Source organism: Oryctolagus cuniculus, chromosome 1 (assembly GCF_051225735.1).
Source record: "Oryctolagus cuniculus isolate XC-2025 breed Fujian yellow rabbit chromosome 1, ASM5122573v1, whole genome shotgun sequence".
In the NCBI taxonomy this organism is placed as follows: Eukaryota; Metazoa; Chordata; class Mammalia; order Lagomorpha; family Leporidae; genus Oryctolagus; species Oryctolagus cuniculus.
Genome location: NC_142867.1, coordinates 117,063,334 through 117,077,678, shown reverse-complemented (window position 1 = coordinate 117,077,678; position 14,345 = coordinate 117,063,334). Strand labels below are relative to the sequence as shown.

The 14,345-nt window shown below is 39.5% G+C and overlaps 1 protein-coding gene across 2 annotated transcripts; it reads right to left on the bottom strand.

The window, feature by feature from the left end:
• Positions 1-10,245: 10,245 nt before the first annotated feature.
• On the bottom strand, positions 10,246-14,186 carry LOC100349372 (olfactory receptor 8B8-like). 2 transcript variants are annotated; one of them, XM_017349202.2, is made up of 2 exons: positions 14,170-14,186; positions 10,246-11,182 (listed from the first exon to the last, which is right to left on the bottom strand). In XM_017349202.2, the coding sequence occupies exons 1-2, from the start codon at positions 14,181-14,183 to the stop codon at positions 10,246-10,248; spliced, it is 951 nt and encodes a 316-aa protein (XP_017204691.1). In that variant the 5' UTR covers positions 14,184-14,186. The 2 variants fall into 2 exon arrangements, with proteins under 2 accessions (XP_017204691.1, XP_008258317.1); XM_008260095.4 differs by lacking the exon at positions 14,170-14,186 and having other exon boundaries at positions 10,246-11,178.
• Positions 14,187-14,345: the final 159 nt, after the last annotated feature.

Below are 14,345 nucleotides of genomic sequence, written 5' to 3'. Positions count from 1 at the left end.
TGTTTGTGATTTTTTTCACCTTTCTTCCTACATCATTAATGAAAATATTCCTAGGGGTGTTTCTGCCTGCTTTTTCATTTCTTTACCTAAAAATTTTCAGGTGTTGTCTCACCAGGAATATTACCAAAATGACTTTTCTTTTGTTGTATCCAGTTAAAGTTTTTACCTTTAAATGCCTGGTGAAAATTCATTTTTGGAATTTTTAAGCAATTTTTATTTATATAAGTTAAACAGATGCCATATACTTCATATATACAGATTTAGGAGCATAGAGAAGATTCCCACCCTACCCTTCCCACCACCCAAGTTCCCTCCCCCTTCCTTTCTTAAACTTTCTTTTAATATTTATAATGATACACTTTCAGTTTATTTTATAACCATAAGATTAACCCTCCATTAAATAAATAATTCAATAAAAAGTAAGCAAACAAAGCACTGAAAAAAAAAAATACCTAGTGGGGGCCAGCCCTGTGGCAGAGGGGGTAAAGCCACCACCTGCAGTGTGGGTATCACACATGGGCACCGGTTCAAGTCCTGGCTGCTCCTCTTCCTGTCCAGCTTTCTGCTAAGGCCTGGGAAAACAGCAGAAGACAGACAAAGTCCTTGGGCCCCTGCACCCGTGTGGGAGACCCAGAAGAAGCTCCTGGCTCCTGGCTTTGGATCGATGCAGCTTCTGCCCTTGCAGCCAGCTAGGGAGTGAACCAACAGATAGAAGAAGGCTCTCTCTCTCTCTGCCTCTGCCTTTCTGTAACTCTGCCTTACAAATAAATGAATAAGTCTTAAAAAAAAAAAGCTAGTAGAAATTCCTACTCGAGTATACTGTTGTTTCCTTAGATGTGACATTTCCTTAATGAGGTTATCAATTTCTTCTCACCATAGAAAAGAATAGGAAAAGTGAATTTAGAAGTTTTCTCTAACATTTAACTATAATACTTGAGGCAAGTAGTGAACATTCCATCCTTCCTTTGGTGTTAAGTATGTTTTGAATATTATGATAGGACACAGTAACAGTGGGGGTCAGACATAGAAATCTTGGGGAGAAAAAATACACATATGAAATAAACCCAGTATTTTAATAAAGTAGAACTGTTATGCTTTCTATTCACTTAAACTAAAAGAAAGAAAAAATAACCACCAAAAAAAAAGGTTATGCCTTTTTTAATAGAAATCCAAAGCTGACGTGTTCAGTCCTATCAGCGAGTGTCTCATTTCAAACATCATCACTTTAATGTTATAAATCATACTTAAATTTTGTAAAGTTAATTCCTCACAAAAATTTGAAAGTATGGAACTAAGTTTAAAGGTTTATATTTACTGAAAATGGAGCACTCTTCATTTGTATCTTGGGCCTCTTCAAATGAAATATTAGTGAACTGGTTAAATCTACCCTTTTGTCCCTTCAAAGAGTGATGAAACATTTCAGGAGGGGATGTTATTTGCAGTACTTGCAAAGGGTACCAGATGACAGACACATGCACATTGTTTTCTTATTTAAATAGAACTTTATTTGATATAGAAAATAATTTTATCGAAAGAGACAGCAGAAAAGAAAAATCAAATCACACTATTTTATATACAGAGATTTCAAGATTGCAGAACAGGAAAGGACAGATTGCCCTAGGCTAGGGAAAAACAGTTAAAAAAAAAAAACTGGAGATATTGCATTCTCAGGGGAGAGCTGGAGGGAAAACTGCAGTAAAGATCCCGTGGAAGGAGAAGACACTGTGGATCTGCTATAGGTGCACAGCAATGAGCATGGACACAGCACACAAACCGAGCAGCCCAGTGGAGAAAGCTCCAGCTATGGAGAGCAGGGTGAGCTCAGAATGCCATGGCACATGCCACTGGTGATAGAGCCAGAGGGAGGGCATAGAGGACTACACTGTCTTTGAGTCTGGCCCATAGCTCTGAGGGGAACAGGCTGCCTGTTCACCTAGGGAAAGAAAGGGGCATATTTCTCGCTTCACATCACTCCCACAAAGGCTCCCAGCAACCAGCTGAGAGAAGGCAGGTGCCAGTCTGGACATAAGTAGATAACAGCTGCTGCAGATCTTGATTGTGTGCCCAGCAACTGGTGGGGACAGACGCTATCTTGTCAGTAGAGACACCAGCAGTAGCTAGGGTGCATGCACCCAGCAACAGACAGGGAGAATGAACCATTCCAACATTAGTACCAGCTGCAGAGACTCTCCCATGTGCACAACAAGCAGCAGAGAGAAGGCTCGATTGTGAAAGGAGTAGGGCTACAGCCAGCAGCTATTCTGCATGCATGTGATCCAGGGATTTTACCAGAGGGAAAAATCTGTGCTTCCTTCCCATTGACAGAGTCTGGCTGGGAGGATTGACAGGAGGCTGGAAACCCACATGTGACTGTAAGGTGCTCTCAGCCTCTCAACATATGACAAGCTCTAGGGCTCAAACTGCCTAGGCAGAGCGTCCAAGGCAACTGGCACTGGGAACATCTCACCATCTCAGTGGATGGGACAGGCTAGTGGGGTAGAGTGGATCCTCTGCATCCTGTGGCTATGGGAGCCCTGTGTGCTGAGACTATGAGAACCCTGTGACTGCATGAGAGGGCACCAGGTGCAGCTGGGTCTCTTGGCAATCACTGTGAGAGATCCCTGATTGCCTGGGATAGGTTATTGCAGGGGCATCTGTGCTCATACTGAGGATTGCACAGGACCTTTGTGCGGTTCATGCAGAAACATGCATGAGTATGGCACCAACTGAGGGCTAACACCCAGGCATTGATCACCATGAAGGAGAGGAGGTGAGGGTGGGATTTTGCAAACAGACATGAGCATACTCCCCCTTCTGTTAACAAGAAATCCATCACGCCCAACTTGGCGTGATGGATTTTTTTTTTTTTGACCGTGGCAAACACCTGCCAGTGGCTGCTTTATCCCCCCCCGCCCCCACACACACCCACAGGCCCCAGGTCCAAGTGGTGTCTCAGCCAGGCGCTTGGGCCTCGCTGGAGTTGAGGCACAGCAGCTGGCTGAGGCTGGCCAGGCGGAGTCTGAGCAGCGTCTCCTCCTGGGTGCGCAGCATGTGTGCCAGGACACGCAAGGATTCACTCTGCAGCACACTCAAGTAGAAGGCTAGGACGGCAAGAGCCAGGCAGGTGAGCACCAACTTCGCCAGCAGCGGCAGGAACCCTCCCCGCCCCACGGCCACACACGGGGCCGCAGCCAGCCTCTGCTGTCCAGGTCACTGATGGACTCTGCTTGGTGCAGGCACACCTCTTGTAAGTGGTTGGGGGCCAGGAGCCCCTGCTCCTCTGGCTTGGCACTAATGCCACAGTGTCTGGCCCCAACCAGTCGTCTTCCCCGGCTCTGTCTGCCCCCTCTCCCGCCCCTCATCTCCTGCCTGGTCCCCAGCGTGGCAGGGTCAGCCCAGTCACCAGTGCGCTGCCCTGTGCAGCCCGCGCTCTGCTCGCGCCTCAGAGGTGTGCGTCCACCTGTTGCGGCCCTTCCTCCGTGCCCTCTGGGCAGGGGCATGCCTTTATTTATTTATTTTTTTTTACGTTGTAAGCTTTTATTTAGTGAGAAAGTTGCATAGGAAAGTAAGAGCTTTATTTAGGACAGAGAGGTGAATTGGGGTTCATACCGAGCACCAGGAACCAGCCACGTGGAGTATCCAGGATATCACCCTGGATACTCACCCCACCCTGGAGAACTGACCAGAGTTTCCTGGCCATGCTCACCAACACCTCTGGGTATACAGACAGAACAGACATTCCACTAAGCCATAGAGGCATAATTCAAAGATAACAGCCATCAGAAGAAAAGAAAACAAGCATTTCCACAAATGTCTAAAATAAGCAAAGAAATTCAAGAAATAAGAATAAGGAAGACACCATGAGCCCACCAAAGGAACACAGCAACATCTTCAATATTAGAATGTGAAAATGAAGAGATGGATGAAATGCTTGAAATGAAATTCAACAGATTAATCATGTGATTACTCAGAAGCAAATCCATGAATTAAAGAAATTCATACATAACATGAATGAAAAATTTTCCCATGAAGTTAAAATTTTGAAGAGAAATAGAAAATTAAGTATTAGAAATGAAAAGCCTTAATAACAGATCTGTTGAGAGAAAAGATAGGAAATGAGCTAGAAGACAAATCTGGGAATTTTTCAGTCAGACAAAAGAAGAAGAAGGAAGAGGAAGGGGAGGAGAAATTTGAAAAATTAAAAAGAGTGTTGGAGATTTATGGGGATATTATCAAATGACCCAACACATGGGTCTTAGGAGTTCCTGAAATAATGGAAAGACAGAATGAATTAGAAGACCTGCTTAGTGAAATATTATCAAAAACTTCCTTAATTTGGAGAAATAAAGAGACATCTAAGTACAGAAAGCACATAGAAATCCTAATAGACATGACCAGAAAAGATAGTCACCATGGCAAACTTTAGTCAAACTTTCAACAGTAAAACATAAAGAAAAGATTCTAAAATGTTCACAAGAGAAACACCAGATTACTTTCAGAGGATCTCCAATTAGACTCACAGCTGACTTCTCATCAGAAACTCTCCAGGCAAGGAAAGAATGGAGAGGCACAGTCCAAGTCTTAAGAGAAAAAGCTGTCAACCTATAACACTGTACCCTGCAAACTCTAAATTATGAATGGAAGTAAAATAAAGACCTTCCTTAACAAACAAAATTAAAAGAATTTGTCACCACTAAACCAGTCTTACAATAGATGCTTAAGAATGTGCAACACAGAAAAACACAGAAACATAGTCATCACTAAGAAATAATGTGAAGGCATAAAATCTCTCAGTAAAAGTACAAAGGACATCAAAAGTAAACAATGGGAATATTTATGGAAAAATGACAGGGCCAGGGGCTGGCGCTTTGGTATAATAGGCTAGGCCTCCATCCCAGCTGCCGGCATCTCATTTGGGCACTTGTTAGTGTCCCAGCAGCTCCTCCCTCAATCTAGCTCTCTGTTAATGGCCTGGGAAAGCAGTGGAGAATGGCCCAAGTACTTGGCCCTCTACACACAGGTGGGAATCCAGGAGGAATCTTCTGGCTCCTGGCTTCAGACTGGCCCAGCTTTAGCCATGGCTGCCATTTGGGGGAGTGAACCAGTGAAGGGGAGATGTTTCTCTCTGTCTCTCCCTCTCTCTCTGTAACCCTACCCCTCAAATAATTTTTTTTTTAAAAAAAAGGAAGGTCCAAATCATTACTTATCAATACTAATCTTGAATATAAATTGCCTAAATTCTCCAATTAAAAGATACAGACTGCCTCTCTGGATAAAAAAAAAAAAAGATACATCTATTTCCTGCCTATAAGAAGCACACCTCACCAACAAAGATACATGCAAACTAAAAGTGAAAGGATGGAAAAAGATATTTCATGCTAATGAAAAGCAAAAACAGAGCAGCTGTAACCATCCTAATATTAGACCAAATAGACTTTAAAACAAAAATTGTTAAAGAGTACAAGACACTATGTAATGATGAAGAGATTAATTCAAAAGGAAGATGGGACTTTGATAAATATATTTACACCTAATGTCAGGGGCACCTGGTTATTTAAAAGAAATGTTAATGGATCTAAAGAGAGATATAAACTTCAATACAATAGTAACAGGGGACATCAACATCCCATTTTCATCAATGGACAGATCAACCTCACAAAAAATAAATAAACCACAGAGCTAATCATCATACGGACCAATTGGAACCAATTGATATCTACTGAAGCTTTCATCCCAAAGTTGCAGAAGACACATTCTTCTCATCAGTGCATGGGACTTTCTCTAGAACAGACCGTATATGAGCATATAGAGCAAGTCTGAGAAAATTCAAAAAAATCAAAATCATTCCATTCATCTCCCCTGACCACAATGGAATGATGCTGAAAATTAACAACTCAGGATCTCTGAGTCAGTGGGTCTCTATGATCAGTGGGTAATAGAAGAAACCAAAAAAGAAATAAAAGAATTTCTATAAATGAGTGAAGATTACAAAAAAAAATCTTATGAGATACGGCAAAAGCAGTGTTAAAAGGGAAGCTTATAGTAATTGGCACCTGCATTAAGAAATTGGAATGAGTTATCATTGCATCTCAAGGACCTAGAAAACCAACAAGAAACCATACTCATAATCAGTAGGAGGAAATAATTAATTAAAATTACAGAAGAAATAAACAAAATTGAAACTCAAGAACAATACAAAAGATCAGTGAATGAAGACCTGTATTTTTTTTGAAAAAATAAACAAAATTGTTCCATTTAACAAAAAAAGAGGGAGCAAACTCAGATCAATAAGCACAGAAATTAAAAAGGAAATGTAATAACACATAACATGGAAATGAAAAGAATCAGCAGGAATTACTACACACAGCTGGATGCCCACAAACTGGCAACCCTGAAAGAAACTGATAGATTTCTAAACACATACAATCTCCTCAAATTGAGTGATGTAAATAGAAAACCTAAACAGACCAATGGTCAAGACAGAAATTGAATTAGTAATAAAGACCTTCCCAACAAAGAAAAAAGCCCATGACCAGATGCCTTCACTGCTGAACTCTACCAGACATTTAAAGAATAACTAATTGCAATTTTTCTCAAGCCATTCAAAACTATTGGAATGCAGGGAATCCACTCAAACTCCTTCTATGGATTGAGCATCACCTTATTTCCTAAACCTGACAAAGAAGCAACAGAGAAAGAGAACTACAGATCAATTTCCCTGATTAATATAGATGCAGAAATCCTCAACAACAACAATAACAGCAAAAAATACTAGCAGATGACCCAGAAGCACAGGCTATCAAAGTCAAAATTGACAAATGGGATTACATCAAGTTGAGAAGCTTCTGCAATGCAAAAGAAACAAAACTGAAGAGGCAACCAACAGTATGGGAGAAAATATTTGAAAACTATGCACCTGATAAAGGATTAATATCCAGAATATATGAAGAGCTCAAGAACCCCAACAAAAACAAAACAAACAATCCAGTTAAGAAATGGGCAAAGAACTTGAACAGGCATTTTTAATGAGAAAAAATTCAAATAGCCAACAAACACATAAAAAAAGGCTCAGGACCACTTGCCATCATGGAAATGCAAATCAAAGCTATAATGAGGTTTCACCCTACTGTAGTTAGAATGGCTCTCATACAGAAATCAACAAACATTAAATGCTGGTGAGGATATGGGGGAAAAAGTTCTCTAATCCACTGTTAGTGGGAATGTAAACTGGTTCAGCCACTTTGGAAGACAATATGATAATACCTCAGAAATCTGAATACAGAACTACCATATAGTCCAGCCATCCACTCTTGGGAGTTTACCCAAATGAAAAGAAATCAGCATATGAAAGAGTGAGCTGTACCTCCATGTTTATCACAGCTCAATTCACAATAGCTAAGACAGGAATCTGCATATGTCAAACAACTAAAGACTGGGTAAAGAAATTATGGTATATATACACTATGGAACGCTGTACTGCAGTAACAAATGAAATCCTGTCATTTGAACAAAATGTCTACAACTGGAAACCATTACACTTAGTGAAATAAGCCAGTCCCAAAAAGGAAAATACCATAGATTTTGCCTAGATCGGTGGTAATGAGTAACATATCTAAAGGGTACTCTGTAGAAGTGAAATTGACATTTTGAGACTTGATGTTTGTTTAACTGTCTTAACTGTTGAGGAATAATATTTTTTTCTTTATACTACTTGTTGAACTCTTTACTTAGTGCAGGGTTAATCTTATGAATAAAAAGTTAACTGAAATAAATATTTGTAAAAATTATGTAAGGAAACAGGAGAGGGGAGAGGAATAAGTGTGGGAATATGGGTATGAGGGACTATGGGTGGGAAGTATCAATTTGTTCCTGACTCTGTATATAGGAAATATATAAAATTTGTATACCTTAAATAACATTTTAGAAAGAAATAAAAATAAAATAAATTATAAACTTTTTTATATAAATAGAACTTGTTGAGTGAAAAACCAATCTTCTTGCTCTTAGAGACACCGTGTAGATATTCAGAGGTTCATACTATAGGTCAGGGCGTTATCAATTATGAATATAAAAATAACTAAAATAGCCAAAAAGAAGAATTTATACCTAATTTCCCAATATCAAAACATTGGATGGAGATTCAAAAAGAGTGAAATAATGTATATAATTATAGTTTTTTTTAGAAAATATTTAAATTATGGCCGGCGCTGCAGCTCACTAGGCTAATCCTCTGCCTTGTGGCGCTGGCACACCGGGTTCTAGTCCCTGTTGGGGCGCCGGATTCTGTCCCGGTTGCCCCTCTTCCAGGCCAGCTCTCTGCTGTGGCTAGGGAGTGCAGTGGAGGATGGCCCAAGTCCTTGGGCCCTGCACCCCATGGGAGACCAGGAGAAATACCTGGCTCCTGCCATCGGATCAGCATGGTGCGCCGGCCGCGGCGGCCATTGGAGGGTGAACCAACGGCAAAGGAAGACCTTTCTCTCCATCTCTCTCTCTCTCACTGTCCACTCTGCCTGTCAAAAAAAAAAAAAAACATATTTAAATTGTACCTTAAGACTAGTTCCCTTGTTTTCTTTAAGGGTTTATATCCTAATATCCTTCTCTTAAAAAGACATTGCACAATTAGTTTTCTTCACCAAATATTCTTTTTAAATTATCACTGCTCCCAAGAGAAAATTTCTACTCACTATTTTATCTATAGAAGTTTCTTTCTTCTCATTTCATGTTTCTTCACAAATCAGGCAGCCATAAATCTCCAAAACATTATTAATGAACAGATAGTTTAGATTACAAGAGTTACCTTGTACTCACTGTTCAAACACTCTTAGAACAGTGGATGATAAGAACAGTGTTCTTCAAGACAGGCTACCACTTGACATTTATGTAAATTCTGTTTAAATTGTCCTTGATTATTTGTCATACATGGATCTCATATTTATTACTCACTTTTTTCTTGAGGTCATGACTAAGGGGTCTATTCCGTCAAATAAACTACTGAAAAATTTTAAAATCTTCCTGTTTTTGCTTTTTATTTTCTGCAATAAGAAATTAGTTCTCTAGCTAAGCTAATCATGTCCCAACTATCATACCCCAACAGTCCTCACCTTTTCCTTCAAAATAGAGCCATCAATTTGTTTTTTCTGAAGAAAGTAATAGTGAAACAATAATCCTCAGAAAAATTCATGTGTTATCTTGGAACAGTACACAGCCAAGATCCAAAGAAGCAATGTTCTCTTAAATTAAATGTAGAGTAAATAAAATCAAGAAAATGAAACACGCAGGGTATACTGAAAGAATGGTAGACTTGAAATCAGGACATTGACAGTTTATTCCAGGTGTTTTAAGTGTTTTCTCTAAGAAGCTGTATGACATCACATAAATTGCTAAGGTTTTTTAGCTTCAATAGCTTGACCATGAAATAAACACTGACACTCTAGTATGTGCTCATTCAATTGTACAAAGGTAAATATAGCATCTCTCCCAAAAGAAGTTCCATGCATGGAGTTATAACTGCACAGTGATTGTGCTTGACAGTCTACATGGAATCACAGGTATTTGAAAGATACAGACACTTGCCCAGTGGAGAATGTAAAGACAAAAATAGAGACATACTGTTGCACTTGAATCATTACAAGCAATAGATAAGAATTTTCCTGCAAAATAGAATAATATCAATCTAGTGTTCCTTTAAGAGCAGGGATGGGGAACCTTCTACTTCAAAGGGCCATTTGGCATATTTAGATTTAAAACATATTTACTTATACTATAATTTTTTTATTTATTTATAACATCATGCATGGGCCATATAAAACTATTCACTTATAATTTTGCCTGCTATAAATTTATTGAATTTTGCATCCCACCCACAGCTGCTTGGCAAGGCCAGACGAAATGATTCTGTGACCTTATCTAGTCCATGGGCTAGACTTTGCCACCGCTGATAGTTGATCATTTACAGAATGTTCATTATTTCTGTAAAGAAATAAATTTCATAGTGACAATTAAAACTAAAAGGTACATGTCTTCCTTAATTATATTGTTAATTAGGCAAATCGTAAAAAGATAAATTGTGTAAAAACTGAAGGGAAAAAAGAAAACCTAGAGTATAAAGAATTTGGAAAAAATCCAAAAAGGCCTTTAATTTTTCTGAGTCAGAAATCAGAAATGAAACCAACCACCAAAAGTTTGTAATTAAGTGCATTGACTCTCTCTTGCTATAACTACATACACAGGCAATATAATTTTTAATTAAAACTTTGTCCTACTCAGTGTTTTTCTCAAGGCAATTTTAACATCTTTGTTTCTCAAGCTGTAGATTAAGGGATTCATCATGGGAACCACAATGGTATAAAAAACAGAAGAGATTTTTCCTTTGTTCATTGATCCGGGAGAGGAGGGATTGAGATACATAAATGCACCTGATCCAAAGAAAAATGAAACAGCAATTATGTGGGAACTACAGGTGCTGAAGGCTTTGGATCTGCCCTCAGTAGAGGTTATTTTGAGGATGCTAGAGAGAATAAAACCATATGAGATGAAAATGGTGAGACTGGGAACAATGATGTTGATGCCTCCTACAATGAAAACCACCAGCTCATTGACTTGTGTGCTGGTGCAGGAGAGATGAAGCAAAGGGAGAATATCACAGAAATAGTGGTTGATGGTGTTTGCATCACAGAAGGTCAGTCTTAACATGCATCCAGTGTGGGCCATGGCACCTGAAAAGGCCATCAAGTATGAACCAAGCATAAGGCTGGAACACACTTTTGGAGACATGGTTATGTTGTACAGAAGTGGGTTACAGATGGCCACATAGCGATCATAGGCCATCGATGTCAGCACATAGCATTCAGAAATAATAAAAAAACAAAAAAAGTAGAGCTGGAACATACATGCTGTATAAGAGATAGTATTTGTTGTTGATAAAAAGTTTGTCAGCATTTTGGGTGTGAACACAGAGGAATAACAAAAGTCTATCAAGGACAAGTTAAAGAGGAAAAAGTACATGGGGGTGTGAATATGTGAATTCAGTCCTATTAGAGTTATCAACCCCAAATTTCCCAATACAGTGACTATATATATTACTAGAAACAGGAAGAACAGGGGAAGTTGGAGATCTGTCTGGTCTGTTAACCCCAGCAAGATGAATTCAGTCACAAAAGAGCCATTTCCTGGTGCCATTCGTCTCTCCAGGAATCTGTGTACAGAAATACCAAACAAACAAAAAGATTATATTAGAAGACAGCAAAAATAGGGCTGGCATTGTGGCCTAGAGGGTAAAGCCACCACTTGTGATACTGGCATCCCCTGCTGGCACCAGTTTGTTTCCCAGCTGATCCACTTATGATCCAGTGCCCCACTAATGGCCTGAGAAATGCGGTGGAAGATGACTCAAGTGATTGGTCCCCTGACACCCACATGGAAGACCTGGATGAAGCTCCTGGCTCCTGGCTTCAGCCTGCTCCAATGTTGCCCAATGAAGACCATCTGGAGAGTGAACCAGTGGATGGAAGATCTCTTTCTGTCTCTAATTATCCAAGTAGGGTAAAATACACACAAGCAATGTCTGAGATTAGCCTAATTTGAAATTATAGACTCAGCCTTTACCATTTTTTTTTCTTTTTTTTTTATCTTTTATTTAATGAATATAAATTTCCAAAGTACGACTCATGGGTTACAATGGCTTCCCACCCCATACCGTCCCTCCCACCAACAACCGTCCCCTTTCCCACTCCCTCTCCCCTTCCATTCACATCAAGATTCATTTTCGATTATCTTAATATACAGAAGATCAGCTTAGTATACCTTAAGTAAGGATTTCAACAGTTTGCTCCCACACAGAAACATAAAGTGAAAAATAATAGATGATTTTTTTAAATGATGATGAAATCAGATCAGAACTATTGTCATGTTTAATCCCAGTGAGAGTCAAGTTGCGAATTATATATAATGAGAGGAGAGTAGGACAACTATGTCCTGGTTCGCCCTTCTTCATCTTTATCCTTAAGTTTTCTAGCAGTCATATTTGTATAGGAAAGCACTAGCTTGCACTCTGAAGGTTAAATTGGTGTTGTAGTTTGCTTTGTTTACCTGTTAAGACTCCGGGGCGGGGGGTGGTGGTCAGTGTCTCATGGTATCAGAGCAATGGTAAAGGCTGAGATGAGACTCCCCACCCCGGAGTCTTAACAGGTAAACAAAGCAAACTACAACACCAATTTAACCTTCAGAGTGCAAGCTAGTGCTTTCCTATACAAATATGACTGCTAGAAAACTTAAGGATAAAGATGAAGAAGGGCGAACCAGGACATAGTTGTCCTACTCTCCTCTCATTATTTCTTCATTCACTTGAGACGGCTCCTCACCAATAAAATTGAAGGCAGAGTCATCAAGAACCTGGCGTTGCTTCCAGTGAAGATTAGGTTCAGGTGGAATGGGTACCAAGAACACTGTTTGTAGTTCAAAACTAAGAAGCCATAGTCTCTGAGAGGTCAGTTGCTCCCTAAGATAACAGAATCAGAGTTACACATCTGAAAGGATTTGAATTCTGTACAAGGAAAGGAAAACTAATAGAAGATGTGTAACAACTCATGCTTACTAATTTCTCTGAGCATTTTCTGCTCCCCTTCAGATTCTTGCACCAGTTTCATGTCACTGTTAGTGTTTCACAGAATGGAAGGAATGGCAAACCTTAAATCCCTAGACTTCATCTCAAAACATGAAGACTTCATGTTAAACAAATATGAAAGACACCAAGAGGGAAATCTTCCATGATCTCCTGTACATGTGGGATCTAAGATAGTCAGAGACTGTGATGTTGGTTGCCAGCAGTCAGTGGGAGAGGAAGTGTGGTGATGTCAGTTAATGAGTAAAGGTTTCAAGAACAATTTCAGCTGGTGCCGCAGCTTAATAGGCTAATCCTCCGCCTGCGGCGCCAACACACCAGGTTCTACTCCCGGTCAGGGCGCCAGATTATGCCCCTCTTCCAGGCCAGCTCTCTGCTGTGGCCTGGGAGTGCAGTGGAGGATAGGCCCAAGTCCTTGGGCCCTGCACCTGCATGGGAGACCAGGAGAGGCCCCTGGCCCCTGGCTTCGGATCAGCGCAGTGTGCTGGCTGCAGCGCGCCAGCCACAGCGGCCATTGCGGGCTGAACCAACAGCAAAGGAAGACCTTTCTCTCTGTCTCTCTCTCTCACTGTCTACTCTAGCTGGCAAAAAAAAAAAAAAAAAAAAAAAAAAAAAAAAAAATTCTGGAAATCTAATGTACAGCATGGTAACAATAATTGACAGTACAATAAAATAGTAACTTTCTAGTAGTGATAGATATCTTAAATAAATTCACTGTTGTGATCATTCCACAATCTACATGATTACCAAAACATGACAAACACATATATACATGTGTACCCCACATATAGGGGAGAATATACACATGCACACAACTTTATGTCAGTGGTATCTCTATACAGATGTTAAATAGAAACAAATTAATTTAAATAGAATCTAAAACTCACCTTCCACAGGCAAAAGGTCTTCAATTTTTTTACTTTCTGTTGTTATTCATTCCTGTAAAGGCCAATATTGGGCTTTGAGACTGCTTGCTTTGATTCTAAGAAGATTCACCATAGACTTATTTTTGCATTCCCCTGGAAATATCTCTGAACCGGTAGTCACAATTTTTAATTATAATGCTTAGTCTATGAAGTAGCAGGAAGAAATAAATAACCTGTATTATTATGAAATTGCCAATTGATGAATCACGAGGAAATTCAACATGAATTTAATAACATAACATGCTTGATTATAAGCAAGGTTAAGCCTTGCTCACTACCTTCTCAGGAAATAAATTCTAAGTATAAAAGCAAAATGAGCGGACTATATTTACACATCAGATCATGATCTGTCTTTATTTCCTATGGGATTAAACATTTAACTCTGGTTTTTCACTTCACTTCAGGGATTTTACTTTTCCTGTAGGGATTATCTTCCACCATCATCAGCTCTATAGGGAAATTGTGGCTTTTTCCCCATTTCCCAATTCCATTTTTCTCACATCTTTAATGAAAATATCCCTTAGGATCTACTTTCCTGCTTCCTTATCTCTTTATCTGAAAATTGTCAAGGACTTCAGTGATTCACTTTAGGTATTCTCTCTCCTGGGATATTTCTGAAGCAACTTCATGTTTTGCATCTTTACCAAAGTTTTTCTTCCTAAATCCTTAGAGGATATTTCCACCTGAGTATCTTGCTGATTCCTTAAATGTCACATTTCAGTAATGAGGTCCTCAATTTCTTTTTATCACAGGAAAAATAATTGGTAACTATGGAGTGAGGAACTGTGTGTTTGAATCCA